This window comes from Chaetodon trifascialis, chromosome 12 (genome assembly GCF_039877785.1).
Source record: "Chaetodon trifascialis isolate fChaTrf1 chromosome 12, fChaTrf1.hap1, whole genome shotgun sequence".
NCBI lineage: Eukaryota > Metazoa > Chordata > Actinopteri > Chaetodontiformes > Chaetodontidae > Chaetodon > Chaetodon trifascialis.
This window is the reverse complement of record NC_092067.1, coordinates 15,436,582-15,459,752: the sequence shown is the minus strand read 5'-3', so window position 1 is coordinate 15,459,752 and position 23,171 is coordinate 15,436,582. Positions and strand designations below refer to the sequence as shown.

General features: G+C 40.5%; 3 protein-coding genes across 3 annotated transcripts; all 3 read right to left on the bottom strand.

Annotated features, from left to right (window-relative positions):
• Positions 1–727: 727 nt before the first annotated feature.
• Positions 728–3,031, bottom strand: gcgb (glucagon b). The gene is made up of 4 exons (XM_070976199.1): positions 2,954–3,031; positions 2,737–2,842; positions 1,725–1,880; positions 728–1,440 (listed from the first exon to the last, which is right to left on the bottom strand). Exons 2-4 carry the CDS (start codon positions 2,829–2,831, stop codon positions 1,320–1,322), a joined length of 372 nt encoding a protein of 123 aa, XP_070832300.1. The 5' UTR covers positions 2,832–2,842; positions 2,954–3,031; the 3' UTR covers positions 728–1,319.
• An 826-nt stretch (positions 3,032–3,857) lies between these two features.
• Positions 3,858–11,338, bottom strand: fap (fibroblast activation protein, alpha). Its single transcript, XM_070975970.1, has 26 exons — positions 11,112–11,338; positions 10,806–10,887; positions 10,280–10,369; positions 10,069–10,163; positions 9,897–9,971; positions 9,022–9,074; positions 8,802–8,874; positions 8,421–8,541; positions 8,188–8,342; positions 7,926–8,023; positions 7,667–7,796; positions 7,502–7,540; positions 7,313–7,411; positions 7,143–7,213; positions 6,985–7,038; positions 6,636–6,760; positions 6,418–6,468; positions 6,032–6,130; positions 5,456–5,525; positions 5,167–5,361; positions 4,924–4,978; positions 4,753–4,852; positions 4,560–4,618; positions 4,379–4,451; positions 4,129–4,202; positions 3,858–3,990 (listed from the first exon to the last, which is right to left on the bottom strand). The coding sequence occupies exons 1-26, from the start codon at positions 11,112–11,114 to the stop codon at positions 3,889–3,891; spliced, it is 2,241 nt and encodes a 746-aa protein (XP_070832071.1). The 5' UTR covers positions 11,115–11,338; the 3' UTR covers positions 3,858–3,888.
• Positions 11,339–11,567: 229 nt separating this feature from the next.
• ifih1 (interferon induced with helicase C domain 1) lies at positions 11,568–22,934 on the bottom strand. The gene is made up of 16 exons (XM_070976467.1): positions 22,435–22,934; positions 21,697–21,868; positions 21,410–21,556; positions 20,585–20,650; positions 18,348–18,574; positions 17,520–17,730; positions 16,078–16,295; positions 15,435–15,536; positions 15,178–15,301; positions 14,857–15,072; positions 14,057–14,313; positions 13,797–13,946; positions 13,482–13,643; positions 13,201–13,394; positions 13,016–13,109; positions 11,568–12,444 (listed from the first exon to the last, which is right to left on the bottom strand). The coding sequence occupies exons 1-16, from the start codon at positions 22,867–22,869 to the stop codon at positions 12,250–12,252; spliced, it is 2,970 nt and encodes a 989-aa protein (XP_070832568.1). The 5' UTR covers positions 22,870–22,934; the 3' UTR covers positions 11,568–12,249.
• Between the last annotated feature and the right edge of the window lie 237 nt (positions 22,935–23,171).

Sequence of the window (23,171 nt, the reverse complement as noted above, 5' to 3'; positions counted from 1 at the left end):
TGACTCCTGCAATAGCTTTGCTTTAATTAAGCATGTTTTTGTGCCCTTGTTAAACAGCATTACTGAAAGATTAGTTGCTATAAATTCTTTCATTGTATCTGCAAGACACATTATTAAGGCTCTACTCATACATCAGATGAACTGTCAAGTGATTAAGTAGAGCGATCACACACTACATTTAATACCTGGATGGGAGATGACATGAGAGAAACACCCATCATCAGTGCTGCAAATCATAAATGTCCAATTGACAATCCTCAGAGATTTGGCCTTCAAATAGACTGAAGTGGGCAGAGGTTCTTGTCATCAACAGATGGTCTGATGTGCTACAGATGACAGCTTAGAGAGGCGGCACATCCCGAAGCATGTCAAGCTGCTGGCTCATGTGAATTACTGTTTTGTCTCAGTGCCAGGAGGAACTCAAGAGCGTTGACCCAGTCATTGTTCCCAACGAGTTCGAGCTGATTGACATGATTTCTTATTCTTTCATTTAGCCTAACCCTCCTCGGTGTGCTGTCAGAGCATCACTGAGAAATCCCTCTCCAATGAGCTGACAAGTGACACACATCATCCCGTTACCTGGTGGAAATCCCACAGCACATTTCTCCCCGGAGAGCGATGTGTTTATTGATTTTGTTCAGCCTCCATAAACAGGGGGATTAAGAGAGCATGACAGAAGAAACAGCGGTTTCTTGGCCAGATCTAAAAAAAACCCTTCAGAACTACGGTTGATTAAAACGACCATGATCTTTAATTCTCTGTGGACAGGTGGATCCTAAAACATCAGCTTCATGTACATTCATGTATGCAGACGCTCATGTGCACATTGAGCTGTAGATTCTTGCCAAGAGTGATCCAATAATTCAAAATGGATTACATTTCTTAAAGAGGGAACTCATAGATTGTACACGTTTCTTTATTGAAAACTAAATATGACTTTTATCTGAATAATAAGAAAATTGAGGCTATCTACAGACGGAATTTTGAAACTCGCACTTCAGATCAACAAAGTAGTCACAACATTTTCTTACAAATTTCTATTAGAAGGATGAAAATGCCAAAATGTGAAGTGTGAAAAACTCGTGTTGTGAATACTTGAAGAAAAATTCACACAGCATTTATGATTGATGAGTCATGTTTTCAAACATACTGTAACTTTTCTGCATTTTGACAACATTTCCTCCAACCAAGAAAGACCCGCAGAGGGAATTTAATAGCATGACCAAGAAAAAGAAGCTAGTACAGATTGTGAAACATATAATAGCACAGAGTCGGTGTGAATTGGTGCATTATTCAGGGAGCTATTATCCTGGCTGAGGTTACTCTCTTCTGCCTCGGCCGGTCTTCAGCCAAGTCACAAACTCCTTGGCTGCCTGGTCCTGCAGGTAGGAGCTCACATCACTGGTGTAGGTGCCGTCTGCATGGCGTCTAAATAGACTCCTGTAGACACAGGCGCATTTAACTGATACAGGCTCAGAAATGGTATTTGTAATTGTATTACAAAAGGCTTAAGAGAGTTATATTATTTTGATATTATTTGGGGCTTTGACTTCACAACAATGGTTCTTATGAAATCCCAGCAATCTGCAGTATTAAGGCAATTAAAGCCATAATTGTTGTTTTCTCAATATATGACAGGCTCGACTTGCTGTACATTACAATACAATGCAATTCACAGTGTGAGTTGAAGTTGAAAAAATCCAGTAGGAGAAGGGCACACTCACCCGTTCCTTTTTGAGTTTTTTAGCCACTGGACAAAGTCTTGTGCTCTTCTTGTCTCCAGGTATTTACTGTAGTCGTTGGAAAATGTTCCCTCTGAATGTCTCTTCACGTTTGGGAGCTCAATGGGTTCAGTCAAAATGGAGTTTTCAGTCAAAAGCCTAGAAATAATGGAGATAATTAAGCTTAGGGTGACACGAACTCATGTGAAACATTTCCCATGCTCCAGCCTCTCTTCCCTTTTTTTCTGTCTTTTTGCTGTCCTCTCTTGCTTCTGGCTTGAGTCTTCACCACAACTGTTCATCCTGCTCCATCATTCTCATCCACCAGTCGCTCATTTCGTTTCATAATCAACACTCACTTTTGTAAATTAATATCTCATTGATTCTTGTGAAATTGAACACTAAAAAGATTCAATCACACTATGCCAGACTTTTAGAAATTTAGTTTTGCATCAACAAGTGCTGCAAGTCCTATTAAACACAGCGTTATTACTAAAATTTATGGAGATTAAAATGAAAAAAAAAAAACAAAAAACAATAAGAAAGGCATGAAATCATACACAACTTCTCACAAACTGCCCTGTAAGGCAAATTAAAATGAACTTTCTGGTTTTCTCATTAAGATTTTGAAATAATGTAAAGATAGTTTAAATTCGCTTTAGATGCTTTTTCCCCTCATGTCAACAGCTGATAATCTGAGTGCAAAACAGGACAACAACGAACAAAAAAAATAGATGAATTAAACAAAAAGAAAAATTATCTAACCTTAAAAAGGCGTATTTGCTCTTCTGCTACAACACTGAGACATAAAGGAAATATCTGAACCCTTCAATTCTGTTAAAACCTGGATGTTTCTTCATAAGATATTGATCCGTGAGGAAACTAAATGCACTTTTTTTTTGCATGATCAAGATCACTAAACACTCTTTAGAGTGAGACCTGCCTAATGCTCTCTTCTTTGCTCAGGGAGGTTTCAGGCCAGTGTGAATGAGACAAAGCTGAGAGTTAGTCTTACATAGCGTTTGGGTCTGTGTCCTGGTCAGGGACCTGCCAGCTGCTTTGGATGATGATGAGGAGCAGGAGTCCAGCCAATGAGTGAGCGCTATTCATCGTTTGAGCTTCTGCAAGAGAGAGAAACACACAGAGAGAATATTTCAGTACAGCATCAGAGAAAAGAAATCTTCTGTGGACACCGTGGTTGTTTGAAAGGAAGAAGGTGAAAATATTCTCACCTGTGCTCCTTTCTGTCGAGCGTCTGGGAGAGGGATTGTAAAGCGCGTTGATTGGTTCTCTCTTGGCTTCTGAAGCTGTTTCATGGTCCCCTCTTGATGTGCTCAGTCTTATATAGTGAAGCTGAGGAGCATCCTCCCAAGTGACTCCCTCCCATCACAGAAACCTTGGCATATCCTCTGTTACTCTCAACCCATTAGTCAGCTTCCATCTCAGTCCACTGAATGTATTTGACTTTGTTAAAAACCACACATCTGAGTGGTAAAAGCTGCCACTTAAGGTGTTACAATCAAACATGACCTCTACCTAGACAAATAAATACTGACAAATACTGGCACCTGTGTTCAAATGTCTCTCATTGTCATGAAACAAAAATTATTTTGATTTTATTTTTTCAAATGATGTCGAGACAGACAGAAGAGCTGTACTTGCATTTTATTTCTAATATTAATCATTCATATGGCAATATTAAAACTTGATGAATTTTTATTGAGAGGGACAAATTATGCACAACTTAATTCTTTTTAACTGTATTCAATGTTCTGACACAATCAATAATGGACCTGTTATATGTCAAAGCAATATTTATTTCACTTTCATTAGAACCTGACTGCAACACAAATGATAACACTCGACAACTAATCAGTGCTGTGCATTACCATACATTACATTACCATGCTCAACATAAAAAAAGTTTTCAACCACAAATGCATGCAATGGCTTTTAGTATGTTTTAAATGTCACATATTTTGACAAATGTTACATAATTCCACATAAAATACAAATGCTCATTTGTACGAGCAATCAAACATTCATTGCACATAAGAACAAATGTACAGAGTTCAACCTGACACTGACAGAAGATCAGTAAGATAAAATATACACAAATCAGGAAAAAAGGTAACTTTCACTGTAATTGTTGTCATATTCTTCACATCTATTTGGGATTGAGAAGGCATTTCTGCAGGAAGTGACTCATGAGGGTGTATGTATGACGTGAAGCTGATCCTCTGAGAGCGTGATCCTTGTCAGTGTACCACTGAAATTAACACCAAAATCAGATTAGAATGTGAGAATATGGCATAAAAGACAGAGCAGTTTTTTTCTATTTGAAACTTTCATTAAATCAACACCATCAAGGCCAACATTACTCCCACTTCCCTCGGCCAATATTTACCATCGCCTCAAAGTCCACTTGCTCATCCACCAGAGCTTTGGAGATCTGTGCTGCCTGCTGGAAATGGACATTGTCTACAGGAAAGACAGGGCTTTCACTACGTGACTGAACATCAAAGCTCAAGTCTCCATCAAGGCAAATCAAGTCCATTTGCTCAAGGCTTTACTGTGTTACCTAGTACACCGTTGGCTAACGCATGCTCAAAAATGGAGGAGTATTTGTATGTGACTGTGTAAGTGACTGAACGTACCATCTGCTGTGCCATGAACCAATAGATAGTCCACTGTTTTGAAGTTTTTTGCTCTGGCCGTCACTGAGGAATTCTGTTAAAAAGAAATTTTAAAAATGTATTGTAACATCATGTGTCAAGGCAGAATTGTCTAGTAGTGTGAAATGATTATTGCTATCGACCTGACTTGTGTTCTATTTACTTTGTAAGAATCTGAGTTGTCGGTGGGCGTGCCCATGTAGCGTTCAGTGTACACAGCATCTGCAAAAGAAAACCAAAAAATTAATACCGCAGTTGTAACGTGAACCCAGTAATGTCATGGCAGTGTAATGCTAAATGCACTGCAGCAATGATGTCAAAGGAGGAACTATAGTACAGCATATATGTGCACCAACCATAATATTCCCACTTGGCTACTGGGGCAACTGCTATCCCACACTTGAAGAGTCCAGTTCCAGCACCCAAGGCCATTGAAGTGACGTAACCGCCATATGACTGAAGATCAGAATAGATTGAATTTAGTGAATGAAAAAAACAATAAGTGTGTGAGACACGCGGGAACTTACCCATCCCCATATTGCTATTCTGTCTTTGTCGATGAAACCCATGTCAATGAATTTCCTGCAACACAGAAATCATTTATTAGCAATTAAAAACAAACCCAACCCTAACCCTTGGATGTCTGGTAATCCAGACATTTATGTTTATTACCTTCCATGTCTTATGAATGTAAGACATTATCTTTGCCTGTCATACAGCAGGGTGCATATGTTATCACAGAGGTAACTGAATGTTCAGACACACTTTACCTCACAGCTGTTATCTGATCTTCCACTTCAAACGTCCCAAGGCGCCTGTAGATTGCGTGCAGTATTTCATCACCTTGGTAACCGCTTCCCCTTCCATCAAAGCTGGCAATGATAATCCCATGTGAGCTGGAGAGGTACGTGCCCCAGTTCAGCTTGAAACGATAGTCCACCCGCTGGCTGCAGGGGCCACCATACCTGCATAGGTCAACAGTGGCGGGTATCATCAAATGTTAGCAAATGTTCATTGGATTGTGTCAGGATGGAGCGCTGAGGAGCGTTGGCTACTTACACATCAATAAGAAGAGGATATTTTTTAGACTTCTTGAAATTTGGTGGCAACATCATCTGATACCAAAGATCTGTTGGCACAAAAGGTAAAAATTAAATACAAATTTATGTTTCATATATTTAAGGCTCCTTCCAAAATGCAATCGCTTCTATTCATTCAATATCAGATAAATATTAGTTTCTTCTGCTCTAAGATATGCGACAGTAAGATGATAAAATATCATGTTATAAGTCACCTCATTTCAATCTCCCTACATGATAAAATATATCTAAATTTAAGGTAGAAAAGTGCTTTACTTCTTGTTCCTTCACTCGGATGTTTGAGCTTCACTGTGCGCAATAATGGACAAGCAGAGTTTGTCGCTAGAAGGCAGTTTCACCGTCATCTACTAAAGGGGGACATTTCCTCTGTGCTCCTTTTAAATCTCAGTTTAACACCTGTGCGTCCGAGATGATTTTTGATATTAGGGTAGTTTGGAAGCCGTGGTTGAATATGCAACGTGGAAATTGTCATTCAAAGCTGTCTTTTTTTTTTTTTTTTATTCTGGAGGTGATCTTTAAACATGTAGTGGCTCACCAAATCCTGCAACCTTCAGTGTGCCATACTGCATTGTTGGCATTTGAAATTCTGACAGAATATTTTCCAGATCCTTGTTGTCTTCAAGAACGGTGAGCTCTGAAAATAGATAATACAACCACTGTTAACATGCTTGAAATCACTGATGTACAAAAAACCCTAATATAAAATTGAAGATCAAAAATATTTCTACTTTCACATGGAAAGCTCTTTATAACCTTTAAGAACTTTTAAGAATGCAGATGAAATACAAACAAATGATGGCCTTCATTTTTGTGAGATAATAATATGAATAAACTGTAAAATGATGCAGCTGTAAGAAAGAATTCAAGAGTAGCTTTCGGATTAAAACGTGAGACATTGTAAATTTAGTGAAGTATACGGACCTACACCTGAACCCCGGTTGTCCATGAGTGTGTAGAGGGGTAAACCAGGTCCTGATAGAAACAAAAATAGAAAATGCACGCATCAAGTCTTCTGTATGACTTTAGATGTGACTGTTTTAGCTCAGATTATTGTTCACAGATGCACCCTGTCAGACATAATCCCAATGCGTCGGCCTCGGATAACTTATTGTTTAAGAGGAATTGGATGGGTAACTGACCGTAGCAGTCCATCCGGTAGTAGGAGGCGTCAAAGCTGAAGTAAGCTGAGTTGTACTGACACCTGTCCTTACTCAGGCCGCAGGTGAGGCACTGAGGTGCAGACGGGCTGCCTCCAATCATAACCCTGATAATCAAACAAGCAGCACCTCAGTTATGTCTTACAGTTCCTATCAGTTCAGGCTGATGTTGTAGTATTTTATGTCTTTGCTCTTGTTTATTTATAGGATCCCAATTAACTTCAGCTAATGTTTGTGCTTCCTTTGGTCGATGAATGCAAACACACATGCACATTAACTTATTTGAGGATGTAAATGAAGCGATAAAACACAGATAAGAAGAAGTCCTTACTTGTAAAGATTTCTCTTTACGGGTATTCCTTCATACTGATTACTCACGAAATATCTGTTGGGAAGAATTTCACAAAAGGTAGATTTACGTGTGTTTACTTTCTGATATTCTTTAAGGTTTATGTAGTTTTCTTAGAAATGGACGGCATCATCACTCACATGGCATCTTTTGTTAATTTGGATATGTAGATGACTTCCCACTTCCCAGAGGTAATAGGTGTTGCTTTGCCCTTAACAAAACGCCCTCAGTGAATATAACACAGCACCAAATATGTGACGAAAGCTGCTGTGCAGTATATTTATCATAAATACGATAGAAGAATACTTACATCTCTCACATAATGAATATGTTTATAGCCCTGAGTGTCACTCATCACTTTGTAGAAACTGAGTTTATCTTCGGCGAAGAAAAGAGGTAAGGGCACGTACTGGAAAAAGGTGAGATTTGACAGTCATGCACCAAATCAACAACAATTAATTGACAGTTCACGATCTATGTTGGCAATTTGGAAACTTACATGGCCGACCCAGCCTGTCTTGCTTGTTTGCTCAAATTTCTATAGAAAGTAGAGACGTTTGTTACAGCTAGTTAGCATTTACTCACATGACCATGAAGTCAACATGCGCCATGAAACCACTCATGATTTCCTGACTGGACAGTAAACCAGAGAAGTGAGAGCTACCTGTTTTTCTTTCCAGCTGCTTCCATCAAAGTCATAGATCTGTACAACCACGTAATTCTGTTTTCTAGTGAGCCACTGCACAGCGACGCGTTCGTCTGTAAGCCAGGTCACTGAGCACAAAATGTGATCACTGAGCAAAAGGCAACAGAAAGTGACAAGGTTTTCACATGAGACAGAACATGAGGACGCTGTATTTGCCTCGGTTTGTTTTCAATGCGGTTTGATTTAAGTGACACTATAAGCTAAAGAATATACAAACCCAGAAGCAACCGAAGCGGGCGCCGCAACCTGTGTGCGGCGGGATGGGTTTGTGGTATCAACCACAAACAGCTTCACCTTGGTAAGGGTCGATCCAGCCTGCACCAAACACAATGAAAGTAGCATTCTTGACAAGTAATTATATATTGTGAGAGGGTGAGGAAGATAAACTCTGGAGGAGACACTGTGAACAGGGAGCTGCACATATTGTTTGTGCTATATGAATATATATTGACTACCAGTTCAGCATATACGTGTCCCACCTTTGGGTATGAAACAGCCACTGTCTGAGGATATTGCTCAGATCCATACCAAGAGAACTCCACTTTGTGAACGTCTGTGTCATTAAACTCTGCCCAAGCCAAGAATTTTCCAGTCGTTGACCACCATATTGCCCCATTTGATGCAAACACTTCCTCTGAAATTGTGGAGAAAAAAAATTATCTGTAACCATCTCCCATACTGAGACACAGATCTGGAAAAAGTGAACACTTACCCTCATACACCCAGTCAGGGACGCCATTTAGGAGCTCATTCTTTTTCCCATTGTGGGTCACTTGTACACTTTCAGCAGTGACATCTGATTTGAAATAAATATTGAAGTCTGAGACGTAAGCCTGAAAAAAAAAAAAAGTATTACTAGTTTTTGAAGATTTTAATTACAAATACAGTACAAACACATACCTCAGATCCATATCTTTACTTTATAAAATACACTGTTTACAGAAGTCCTGCAGGGCCTGATATTTATCTTGCAACATGCAACACATCCCATGCTGCCTCACATACCAAAGCAGCATATTTCAAAGCTAGTGATGTTGAAGTAGCAGTGATATTGTACACGATAAGAGTACATGATAACATGGGGTAAACTTACATATTTATTTCCCGTTGGGGCCCAGGAGAAGTACTGCACGGTGGTTGGAAGACTCACAGGCATAACGAATGTTCTGGAAAGAAATATGTAAATAATTTAGGGTGACATCAAGTAAATCACTGCCAATTAGTTTGGTGTCTCCGTATAATGACAGATGATGTGTTTCATGAAACCCTGCAGTTTCTGAGTGATACTATCATGATAAAACGTGGCAACTTACGAACTCTCCCTGTCATAGATGGAGTAAGAGGCTGTGAATGAATGTCTCCATTTCTGTCAGATTGCAAACACAAAACTGGTTTTCAGACTTTTGTTATCAGTTTTTTTTTTCTGATCAAACTTCTCAAAAGATTTAAAGGGACAATTCACCCCAAAATCAAGAACACAGTTTTTTTTCTCCCATTCTGCCTTTTCTCAAATATCATGGAGCTAAATGGCACTCGGTTTGTGTTGACCTGGCTACTGAACATAATCCACACACCTTGTTGTGAGCAGTTTCATGTAGGGATTATTTTCTTTCTACTGAAGTACACCCACCAACCATATCACGGCGCAGAAGGAAGTTTAGCATAGAATGTAAACATCAATGTCCTCCTTGGCTAGCAGTAGCTATTAACTAATCTACACAAGATAGCAAAGTCAGGCTGGGGTGAGGGGATGCAGACTTCCCTCTGCACAGTAATAAGGCTGATGGGTGTAGTTAGGCAGAAAGAAAATAGTTCCTACATGAAACTGCTCACAACAAGGTTTGCGGATAATCTTGAGTATCTGTATCATGATTTCTGGAAAGCGAAATTGCTGCTGTGAATTTCAAATTTTATTTATTTATTTATTTTGGCACTTTCAACAGTACAAGTGTCATTTATTTCATTATATTCGAGAGATGGCAGACATCTCTACAGCTGATATCTCCAGAACTTGTCACCTCATACCAAAACAATCTAGATGCACTACAGGTAAGAGGATAATAATAATAATAAAAATAATAATAATGATAATAATAGAAATTGTATGATTATTATTATTATATGATTAGGATTTTGATTTTGGGCTGAACTGTCACTTTAAGCCAGACATCGACTGGGAGTTTCTCACCTTTGTGTAGTTGCTTTCAAAAGCAACGTATCTATAATCACCTGACAATATGTAATCTGTGGCATCCACTTGAGCCTACAATGAACACGATAATGGAAATATTAGTGTCAAATTTGAGATTTTTAGCCTTGACAAAATTGTGTGTACTGTTAGAAAAACATGTGTATATTACAAAGGTTGAATTGCTCAAATATAGTGACTCCTCTTTTGTTTCAACATTGTGGAGGAAGACATTCCCATCTCTTGTTTTATGCAGATACTCCCTGTCTGCAGATGTAAAAGACAAGAAATATGCTTGTGAGAGACTTGCACACATGAAGATTCATATATTATCCTGCCAAAAAGAACAACCTGCATTATAGCAGTGATCTGACAGATGGTACCTGATATCCAGTACAAATTGTAGGATTTCCACCTAATGGTGTCATTGAAGTAATCTTCAAAGGTGAACTGCCTTTTGGTACCACCAGATTCTGAAATGATGCATAAGATGCATTAATTTTGCTGGATCCTGTTGCCTGTAACAGAAGTCTAAAAGTTTGATGTTAAATCAGAGATGAAAACCCAAAACACTCATCCAGCTGTGCGTCACGCGGTGGCGCTATTAGAACCACCACCTGCATGCTATTAAACATCATCCCCAAAAAGAGGAACTTATAAAGCACATCGTCATTGTTCGTTCATTCACAAGCTGGTTACTGAATCAAATCAATAAGTTATGATTAAAAAATTAGCCTGCTTACAAGAAACAGAAAAAGTGACTGAAATGAATCAACCAAGCGCAAAAAGAAAGTGTTAAGAGTAAATGCTGTAGAAGTGAAGCTGTTTCTGGTTATTTCACGCTGAACTCCAGCAGGAAGCGCACACAGAGAGGAACACATGCACAGACAGGCCTGAGCGTTAACTTACTGCTGAAATAAACTGCAGGGATCGTTATTAACGTGATGACGACAGCCGCCCCTATCACCCCCCACAGCACCTTGCTGCAGCCCTGCGAAAGGTGACACAAAAGTGGCAAAAACATCCTCTGAAATCACACAACACAAACCGACGCTGCAGCCTCTCGCTTTGCAGCCTTTCCATTTATCCTAACAGCAAGCTCCACTCCGTCCACAGTAAGTAATCCTGCATTTACACGTTTTTCTTTGGTATTTCAGAACTAACCCCCCCCCACACACACACACTTTTGGAGCTGATGGCAAATCGATTACTGACCATGACGCAGAAGATGAAGAAGTCGCCGTGAAGCCGTCAGTGTTTAATAATCCTCGAAAGTCGATGATGTGAAGTTTAAAGTGACTTCTTGGACAGGCAGCCTGGTTGACATGCTCTCCCTGCAAAAATAGCACGTAACAATGGCTTTGCTCTAAAGCTCCGTCCTACTTTAGTAGAAGCGGGCTTCACACACTTCCCGCTGCATTCCTGAGAGGAGTCCGACACCAGACAGAGATGCCTCCCTTAAGTCAGCAGCCTGCACAACTTTCCAAGAGCGCACAAGTTGCTGGTATTTAGGAAGTGGCTTTTTCACTCAGCAAGTGTGAGAAGAAAGGAGGAGAAGTCGGCTTGAGTCTTACCTCCCTGTTCAACATGCTTTTGTTTTCGTATTTTCCACTTAAGAAAACAGTCATGATAAAAGCGTTTTTCACTCTCAAGGCAGGGGATTTTTTTTTTGATTATACTGTGGATTATTTATTTAGAAAATAAATGCAGTGGAAGAAAAATACAGATACAGCACACTTTCATGATTCTGTCATCAATGCAACGTGCATGTTTGTGCATGCACCAGGAAAACACCTCACACAGGTATCTATATGAGGAAGCAGTTCTTAAAAAAATGTTCTAAAAATAGCAGGTCGGACTGGCTTTAAAGTAGTGACTCATTACGAGTTGGATTTAATGGAAAATCACCAGCACTTGTTTGTCTGCATGTGTGTTGACAGGTGGGCTCTGAGGGGCTATCACAGACTCAGCAGCTCCCATCTCATGAGACCGCAGGGGTTTGAGAGGAAAATCTTTTTTTCCCGACCCAATCATTGTATAAAAATACATTTTATGATTTTTACAGCATTTCAGCAGTCATATTCAGTTTTTAGCACACACAAAAAAAACACAGAACAAAGTCATACTTTGACAATTTTCTACATTCGTTAAATGATGAAAAATATTGTGCATTCATTGGACACAAGTTTGCAGCACATGCTTAAATCCGCCACCAGTGACTCCAGTTACCATGACAAAGGAAGCACTGCATTTACCAGTTTGATGGGTGCAGTAATCTATGCTGTACGAGACAAATAGTTAAGAAAAGGAATCCATGTTTAGGTGATCATTAGCGAATCTGCATTGTGATGGATTATGGCTCTTCATCGTCTGAGCTCTGAGCCACTCGGCCCGCGTGCTCAGCGTAGTCAAAGGCAGAAAACTTGACGGCGAGCTCACTCCACTTGGTGCATTTGCTTAGCTTCCCTCCATTCAGTGTCACCACAAAGTTTTTCACGTGGAGGCAGGGGCACTCAATGCCGCGGTAGAACATCATGGTACCCCAGTTCTGCAATGGGAATCAGACGTCACAGCATAAAAGGGATGACATAGTGGTGACAACACAAATGAATTCTTACCATTGATGCCATTTGTGCCCTTGGCTGAAATATAAAAAAGCTTAAAAAGCTTTTGGGAGGAAAATAGCTCCTAAATAATAATTATATGTTGGAGTCATGGCCTTAAAATAAAGAAAAGGAAGTTGTATTTAATGTGATTTTCTGAATCATTTTCTGTCCCATTTTGAAAAATTTATTTTGGTGTTCATGACTGATTTTGACTCATTTCCCATTATTTTGAAATTCTCTTTAAAAAGACAAGCTATTCCATCTAAATGTTGCCATGCTGCCTGAAGGTTCAAGGCTGCAGCTTTGTACTGAATGGACACACATGAAAGTGGTATCAATCCTGTTATCTCCCTCTTGGCAAGAAAGCAAATAAGCGTGTTTCCCAAAATCAAAATCTATCCCAAAACTATTTCTTTAAAATTTAGACGAAAAACTAAACTTTCTTGAAACAATCCCACCTAAAAAACACATAAACAAATAAAAACAGAACTAAAAATCCTGAAATGCACGTACCCGTCCGCAGTCTTTGCATGCTATGCTTCCGTTGGTCTCATAATCGAGAAGTCGCTGCTGAAGAGTTGTGTTTTCTCTCTGAATGAAAAGTTCACTGTAAAAAAATAAAAAACAGTATTATATAGTTATTATATCGTATACAAAAGGTTCAGAATAATAAAACTCTACTGAATTGAAACTGGTACCAGAATTGTGATGTAACATTGACTCTGTGCATGTTCTCGATGATCTCGATGTCTTCACCGGTGCAGACATGTTTGTTGCAGCCCCTGCAGCTGAACTTCACCTCGGATGGGTTCTCATTCCTCACATCCTTCTCTTTCTTCTTCTTCATTCTCACCTTCTCCTCCATTATAGCCTGAATCTGAAACTCAATGATCTGAGGAAAGGAAAGAAAAACCATCACTGGGAACAATCTTGCAGCATTGTGGGTTTAGCCGTCAGGAGAGGTTGGAAGTGAACATACCCGTTTGTCGTAGTTCTTTTGCTCTAAGGTTCTGATTCTGTCGATGGCTTTGTCCATCATGCCCTTGCGGTACTCATTTACACACTCCTTTTCAGCCACCCCAGAGTTCTTCACCTCGACCAGGGTGTAACTGCTGCCCTCAGCTCTTCCTCTGCCTTGAGCCTTCAAGAGATAGAGGTAGAGTCAATGGTAAGAAGCCACTTTGATACTTTACTGTAACACAGTCTAGCGCTTGCCTTCATTACAGGACACAGAAGTAATCATCGTTTACACAAACCACAGGTCATTGGTCATTAGACAACTGATGTCACTAACCTGAATCATAGCGATCTCATTGGTCACGAGGCCATATCGGATAACAAAATTGCACTCTGGTATATCCAAACCTTCCTCTGCCACTGTGGTAGCAATCAGCAAGTTGACTTCACCTTTGCTGAATTTGGTCAGCACATCCTCACGCTCTGCCTGATTAAAAGAAGTGTACATCAAGAAGATTCAGTGAATTGGACTTGAAGTGTGCAGGATGCTGGTGGCAAATGTACTGCAGTTTAGTTTGTAATGTAATTTGCACTCACAGAGGTCATTGGTTTAACAACGCTCTGGTCTCCTCCTCCAATGACATACGAGGCTTTCACTCCAATGTCAGCAAACTTGGGATTTTCCTGAATCCACTGACTTAGAGCGATAGCACTGCGACGTGTTTTGGTGAAAATGATCCCTCTGGCTGCCTCTCTGGTGCTGAACTCTTGCAGAATTTTAGTTCTTAGTTTTGACAGGCTGTCATTTTCATACTCTGGAATATCTGCAAGCGTCTTCAGCTCCTTCTTGTTCTCTGCAAGAGATAAATGTCAAAGAACTGAGGTAACGTCTGTGTGTCATATCAAAGGTTAAAAGAATCATAGAAGTTTTAGGGAAATTTGCTTATATGCTTTCTTGCCTCAGGTTAAATGAGAAGAATGATGCCGCTCTTATGTCTGTTAAATGTAGATCAGCAAGCAGCTGGTAGCTTAGCTTAGTAAAAAGACGGGAAAAAAACAGGGGAAGAGCTAGCCAAAATCCACCTACGAGCACTTCTACCTGACACTGTATCTTGTTTGTTGCTTATGAACAATAATGTTTTGTTACCTTTGGACACAGTCAGGCTAGCTGTTTCCAGTCTACATGCTAAGCTTACCTAACCAGCAGCTAGCCTTATATATATTCAACAAACAGATATTAGAGTTACATTGATCTTTTCATGGAACTCTTGGCCAGAAAGAAAATAAGCAAATAACTGATCTATTGCGTTACAATGCTGCGACACATAACAGTCGCGGTCACGACAATAAAGTCAAGAACTTGTTTCAGTTTTCTTGGAAACACAAGAAGTCAGTACCTTTAAACAAATTGAAGAGGAATCTCTCGGTATCTGTGATTTGTATGATCTGGTCCTCGTCCGGTGTTGTCTTTTTCTTTATCTCCTCCTCGTGGTATTTATTCAGGAAACTGAAGGAATCACGCATGCGAATGGTGTTGCTGAGGTTGAGGCCCTCGCTGTACTGCCGAAGGTGCTCTGCGCAGACCCGCACCTTCTGATCTTCCATTGTTGCAGCTAAAATAGATTGAGACAAGTTTTTAGATCAGTAAGGTATATTTGTTCTCAAAAAGGGAAACTGGACCGTATCCCCTGTAGATGAGCATAAAAAATAGCGTTCACCTTTTCGCTCTTTTTGAACAACCCACTGTTCATAACTCTGAGAGCCGAGGTCACAGGTGGGGCTCAGCTCCGCATGGGTATGAATAGCATTCATGATTTTCTTGATTACATCGCCAAAGGGATCCTGAAAAGCATATTTGGTCTTAGAAACATATAACACTCTTAATGCCATTGCCTAGAGAGGGACTGTATTAAGAATGAGACTACAAGTTAATAAAGAAGCAGTCATAACACCGTCTCCTGTTAAACACATGTACCTCTTTTCTGTCTTCAACAGATACGACTATTTTCCTTGGTTCTCTTTTGAATTCCCCAAGACTCCCTGTCATGATTTTGGAAGCATCCAGGTTTGCACAAATCTATGACAGAAACACAGATTTACAGTGTTATTATTAATCATAATCATGCATCTCAATCTTGGTGAGACACAGTATTTCTAATACATGTCAGCATATCTGAATCAGAGTTGAAGCCAAAGGGCTGTTTTTAATTTCTGTCTTTGTGGCAGTAGGAAACTTTACGGCCCTGTGTGCAGGGGCAGTGTGGAACATTGGAAACAGCTTGGCTGGATGAACAGGATCCTAAATGACTCAGGGAGGGAAACTGGGGTAGGAGTTAGACGAAGAAAAGATGAAAAAGTGAAACTAAAAACACGATGAGGTGGTTTATGGTGGCACGTGAACAGAATAGGTGTGGACGCAATTAAAACAGCAGCTGTAGAATGTAACCTGATCCAGTAAAAATACTCTGAATCAAGAAGTTAGTTCATGTCTTTGATGATCTTTCAGGGCGTAGTCTCAATAGTTGCTGTAGTGTTGCACAGTGTAGCTAATATTTTGGACATGTAGGCTAATGTGCTGCCATATAGGCGCAGACAAGAGAGCTGAGGATGGTATTTACGCGCAGAATGTGCTCCTCAGCTTTCTCCATTTTGGTGGCTCCCCCGACCCCTGGTGAGGCAGTCAGGCCCAGAATCTGAGGGAGGGGCACGGTCTGCTTCTGCTCCTTTTTCAGCTTAAGGTTCTTGTGCTTCTGCTTCAGGTAGCGCATCATTATGTGGTTGTAGACGCCACCTTTCTGAGTGTGGTGACACTCATCTATAACGATCAGCGTCAGATCTGCAAAAGACAACAAACCTACTCGTAATTGTAACGTACTGGATACAAAGTGGATAATATGGCAGTTGTGAAAAGCAGCATGGAGGAACAAATGCTGCAGTTCATCACAGTAACGATGGCTGCAGAATGAAATAGTGAGTGAGTGTTTTCAGAGTGTCTTCATTCTTGGCTTGCTTTATTAAAAGGGAGTTTTCCTTGCCATTGTCGCCAAGTGCTTGCTCATGCTGGGAATGGTTGGATCCCTGTAAATAATTTTACAGAGATCCGCTCTATGAAGTACCCGGAGACAACTTCTGTTCCGATTATATAACTGCAACTGATTTGATGTTGTAAAAACAATAACATTTACATTTCTGCATTTCTCACCCAGACATTATCGTCCAGGGATGAAAATTACATACATCTTAAGAAACACTGCAATTTTCTCAACCATGCTCTGCTATTTTTGTCTCATTTATTTATTTTTCTTAAATAAATAGAGGTGAATGTCACTCACATATTGTAACATCCCTCTGAAAGAGAGATCCTCCCACACAAACCAGCTCTTTTCTAAGAACCTGACGCAGCGGTTTAAGCCACACAATAACATGTGCTGGAAAACGGTCTACTTCAAATATAGCTTTGGTATTTTCACAGAAGTGTAAGTAAGGTGAATTATAATCATCCACATGTACAAGTTTAACCAGAGTGATACAAATTTATCTCTGGAGGAAAAGAGTATGGAGTGGCAGCTTGATGTACTGTGGGTGATAGAAGCTCTCATGTGAATTTGATCAGCCACACGCTAATGGCTTGAACAGACGTGTGGCCTGGAAGGCAGGAGATTGGGAAAAAAAGAAAAAAGGACATGCTCTCAGGCGTTTCAACAAACAGCATATGTTCCACTGAGGTGGCTATTCCACCTTGGACTGGTGAGTGCCAACAAGAGTGAACAGCAGAGCCGGAAGACTTTGACAAGATCCTGTCAGGTATTATCTGGGGAGATGTTCTGAGTCCTCTGGGTGGCTTTCTATTCCAATACCTGTCAGAGTCTGTGGTTTGAGCCTGGACAGATGTTAAGTAAAGGTTTTAGGAAGCCTTTTTCAAAGAAAATGTAGATATGTTGTGACCTGATTTCATTTTGAATGCGTTTTTTTTTTTTCACTAAACCCAAAGGAAATTGTTGAGCCAAGGAAAAGTTCTTTACATTCTTGTGCTTAATTAGTATAAACTTTTGTATCATACCGCTTAAGTTCACCCCTTCGTCCTCTCCTTTGTTAGACCTCTCCAAGTAATTCTCAAGAATCTGGGCTGTGCAAATGATGACGTCATTTTTCTTCACAATCTCTGTGAAAGAGATTTTGAGCTGCGAGTCTCCACTGACTCTCTCCACTTTATACATGCGCTTCAAATATGGCAGGAATTCTGCGGCATAATGCTGCTCCACAAGAGGAATCTGCAGGACACAAGAGCACATTAGACTTAATGATGTCGATCCTACGAAGAGAAATCGAAACGTCTGCATTTTTTCTATTACTACAAACCTCCTGATGATTCGAGGGTTTGTTTGTTTATGATCAGAATAACTGCAGTGTTATGACTATGACCGTCTGGCACCGATGGACAGGACTTTTTTCACTTTAGCTAAGGCAGGGTTTAAACTGCTTGTGCAATAATTTAGAAGACCTTGTTGTCCACTGTTTAAGGATCAGACACTCCCTTTTCTGCAGCTATTATTCTGTTCTTCCCTGTGTTAAAGAGTGAACACTATGATCACTTTCACTCACATAAAACACTTTTTTCTCAAACTGCTAAAACTCTACCAAGTCCTTTTTATAGCTGGGAAAGTAGGGATTTTTTTTTCCAGTGCAGAGTAGATCACATGCAGAGCCAAGTGGTAACAAGGTGCAGGGGAATATCTAAACCTTATGGTATGTAATTTGTGGTGAGCTGACCCACATGTGCAAATTGACTGAAAGATAGAATGTTTTCTTTGGGTTTGAAGAGGATGTGAAGAGGTTACCATAACAGAGCAAAGCCATACAGTAGGACAGGTATACCAGATTGTAGTACCTTGTTCACCAGGACGACCACTTTCCCAGATTGCCCCTCTGCCCTCCTGGCGTCCAGATGTTTTTTGGTAATATAAACAGCAACTCTGGTTTTACCACTTCCTGTCGGGAGGCATATGATGATGTTTTTCCCCTCCAAGGCAGGTCTGGCGACGTCCGCCTGATAATCTCGAAGAACAATTTCAGCTTTTTCTGGGCCTTTGGCTGCTGCTACTGACTCAGTTCCATCTGTAATGCAGAGCAGAGGTTCGGACAGACAGACAGACAAAGTTTACTGACCATGTCAGCAAACCACAATTACCAGCATTACCAGCAGGAAGAGACAGTGCTGGTCACTGTTTGCAGTTCGGGTCCTGTGGTGGGATGTTTTCTTAATGCTGCTATTAAAAATGCAAAGGATCCTCTGTGCATCTGCACTGGAGTCACCACATTCAGACTTTGTTTTTTTGCACTTTCATTGTTAACCCACTGATTTTAAACCACAGCGAACTCTGAACTACATAAAGATGAGCACCGATAAACTACCAGACCGATATTTGGTAGTTAAGATATGAACACTGCACACTACAATGTCACTGAGAGGCACTCTTGTACCGTATTAGTGCATAGGTTTGAAAACTTTGGCAGAAGCAGACCAATATGTGTAAAAGATGTCAGTGTTCATGTACAAATACATGTGTGTAATCTGAACGTTTCCTGACCTCATTACAAAACTGGAACTCACATTAAAAGTCGGCCACTTAAACCACCTCAAACATGAACATAATCAAACATCGTTATATTTCCAAACATCTGCATGTATTTATCAATCATTAAGATTTTCTCAAATTGCTTGTGAGTGTGACATTTCATAAGTCCATTTCAGTAATGTGTTCCTGGTTCTTGATGTCTACTGTGGCGCCATTTTGTCTTACTTTCCTGTTTGCAAGGACAGCAGACTTGCTGTGATCCACTTGAATCAGACTATGACTCATTCGCTCTGTCTAGGCCGGGGATGAAACATGACTAAGGGGCACCATGCACAATGTGCATGTACCCCCCTCTCTGCTATCCTTTTCCCTCAACTCCAAGTTCTACATTTCCGCTCGGTTATGACTTCAAACCCCCGGAAAGTTCTTTTTTTTCCCCTCAGTGCAGACAGCTTTTAATTTTCCTTCTCAGACTTGGTATGCCAGAGGTTAAAAGTGCTGTTTCAAGCAATTACATGGAAGTAAATACATGTCTGTGCTGATGGAGAGATAGAGCTTTAACAACAATAAGAAGTAAACAGTGGCCTGCGTAGCTCTCTGACTTTATACCAGCAGTCCCCAGACACAAAACTTATCAGAGAAGCAAACTCAATCTCCTATGTTTAAAAAGAACAGAAAACCCACAGATTTATTTTTCATCATGATTCAGTGCAGTGAAGCTCGGTTAATTTCAGAAGACCCACAAATAATTCTGCACATGCAACTCATTTCACAGGCTGGTGGAACAATCCTGCATATGATCTGCTCCGTTTAAACCGTGCGCTCTGGCCAAGCAGTCCGCTCCGTGGCATTACTCAAACTAATGAGACAAACTGTACTGTAACCTCATGTTAAGAAAATAAAAGACGCTTCCTCTGTTTCTTTATTTCATATAATTATTTCCACTGCCTCATTAGTCCACACTCTTCTCCTTTTAAGCAACGTCTCCGCTCTGGGCTGATTACCCCTAAAAGGATCATTTATTATGTTAGCACAATGTCAGACAGGAGCTTTATATGAGTGCAGTGCAACGAGAGATGATGCTGATGCAGTGGCTATTGAAATAATCTAACAAATTAAGCGTGATATAAGCCTAGAGGTGTAAAGGAAGGCCCCCACTCCACACCGACTTGAAGTAAACTTTTCCTATACATTACTTTAGATTATAGAGTCAGCATGTGGTTTTCATTTCAAGAGCTGGCTGTGCTGTGTCCTCTGTGACCTCTATGTGGTTCATCATGGTGCACACATGGAACATATTCTTTGGTGTCGAGCATGCAGGATGGAGAAATGCTCCACTTGCAACACCTTCCAAACGCGCTCATTCTGCCTTTATAAAACTAAAGGGCATCTACAGGTTCAGTGTACATTTTTCTTGATATGACGCGAGTTTGGTTTTTGTGTGTGGTCTGCCAAGGCAGGACAAGACCAAGCTTTTTAGATTACTAACATACTTTAAATTCTTCAACATAAACAGTATCAAGGGTGAGTGAGAGTGAATCAGTCCCACTTGGTTGTGAAGCCTCCGTGTTGTTAGGCGGAGCTGTGGATTCAGGGCTCGCTGCTGCATACAGGTCTGAAAAGATACCAAGAAAGGCAGATGATTATTAATCTTGTTCATTGTTTTTTTTCTTTAGCTTTTATTAGCAAAAATATCACAGATTAAATTTCATCATGCACACTACTTAAATAAACTGGTCCAGAAAGAACAGATCATATGTAACATGATGCAAGTGTCCCCAAATCATAAACAATAAAGTGCTCAACAAGTGCTTCATACAGGACGTCTACAGGCATCAGACCCCTAGACTTAATCCTCTTTAAGACTTTTTCGAGATTATCTTTTTACCAAATTGAAGACTGATTTTTAGGCATATCGTCTTTCTCTTATTCAAGCAGAAAGATGGGAGCAGACCTAAGCTTTATGTAGGAATATGGTTATTAGTTCAATCTACATTTTGCCAATGGGTAAATATAAAGTAAAAAGACAGTATTGGGTTCAGTGGTGGGTTTAAAGATTTGTAACATCAGGGGTGTAGACTGTCACGCAGAACAGCTTGACTCACTTTGACAAAAAGATTTTAAAATTTAAGACTATTTCTTGTCTTTTAAGGCCTAATATTTATAAGATGACCTACTGACACCTGGCACTGAAACCGAAATCTAAATAAAGCAGCAAATCTGTTGGCTGGCTATCTAAATCACAGAGAAACCAAACCACTGTATGCTTGAACGTAAATGAAAACCTGAGACACAGAACCACTGTGTACCTGCTAGCTGTTATTACTCATATCTATAGATACTGCACATGTTGAACAGAGGTGCTCTGTCAGACCTGCGGCTTCATCCTGAGGGTTCTCCCTTATTTTGATGTCTAGAAACTGTGGGCTGTCACAGCCTTCAGCTTCTTCTGGACTCTCCTCTGTGGCAGCTTCGCTTCCTGTAGGTTGATTGTTCAGTGAAGGCAGTTTCTCATCTGAACCTAGGAGGAAATAAATAAATCAGACATTGGAAGTTACTCTAATCAATAATCCCTGTGTTAATAAAGATACTGTGAACACTCTGTAGACATTATTTATGGCTTTCCTCATGATGGAGGTGTGCTCCAGTATAATTAGTCACCTTGCTTGCCACAGTCAGGTGAGCCTCCAGTCAGCTCGTACAGGTGCTGGTGTCCAGTTTCACGCAGAACATCGAGAAATTTTGAAAACCATCCTGGCCGACGTCTCACGATCCTCCTCAGAAGTTCACTGGCTCCACTAGCGCGTCCTTTGTTTGTTGTTGTGGTTTCAATCTGGATAAAGAGCACAATAACTGGAGTAGACTGGTTATGCAATGAAAGTGAAGTGCAGGGCCCCGCTCGCAGTTGTGTGCATTTGTCTGCCATCTTGTGGTCAGAGATCGAAAATACATCTTTCGGAGCTAAAGTTTCGGTTTGATCAGAATCAGTATTTGCCAGTACTTTAGTGGCAAAGTAAGTGTACATACAAGGAATTTGACTCCGGTTTAAACACTGAACTCAATGTACTTGCATAAGAAAAAGGACACACAGCTCACGGAGTACAAAAAAGAGACACCCTCCCTCAAAAGACTCAATAATAAGCTAAGTAGTGACAAATATAATATAAAGTGTTTTCAATGAATGATGAGATAATACATTGAAATTTAGAGTGTGCAGGTATTTATGTTGACAGTGACAGTGAGGGATGAATGTACATGGGCGAGGTGAACTGGCAAAAAAGTACACAAACTGTATGTTTTGACAAGTTGTACTCCACAGTTATTGTAAATGCACACTGTGGCCACTCTCTTGGATCATGCTGAGGTGCTGATTTGCTCCAAAAGAAACGTGGTACTTACTATTTCAGCGTCAGCGACAGTCAGCAGGCCATGGGACAGACAGTGGACACGCACATCTTCAGTCTTCATGTCCACTAGGCTGGGAGACAGCAGCTGAATGAGCTTAACACAGTAGTCATTCTGTGCCTCCACCTCAGGTGCTGGCAGATTGGCCTGAACGACGTCCGCTGCGTATCCACAACCTGATTGCAACAAAGCGTCCACAAACGCCCTGAACCAGCCGGGGCTGTGCGGCTTCTTGATGACTGCGCTAATTAGCAGATCCGCAGCCACATTGTTGCCCTCGTTCGCCTCTTTTTGTCTGATCCGGTCCTTCTGGTCGATTTCGATAAAATGTACATAATTCAGAACCTGCTGCACCACAATAAGCTCTCGCAGCCTCGGCCTAAAGTCCTCAATGAGACACACGTTGACCTCGTCCTCAGATGCCATCATGACCCGTCTGATAGATAACACTGGAAATACTGTTCGACAGTTGGAGTTAAAGAGCTGCCGGCAGCAGAAACAGATGATTCACTGTGTTGGGAAATGCAACTCTTTCACTTTCGTTTCTTTAAGCCGAAACTCAAACGGAATAGAAACTGGCCACTAGGTGTCAGTATTTGAACAGAGTAGGAAGGTTTTCTGCATGTACAGCAAGGCCTGCAAACATGCAACTGCGCTGTTTCCTCTTGTTAAACGTTTCTGATAATCGAGCAGTTTGTAAAAAGGTGCTGCATTTGTGCATCTTTATATCA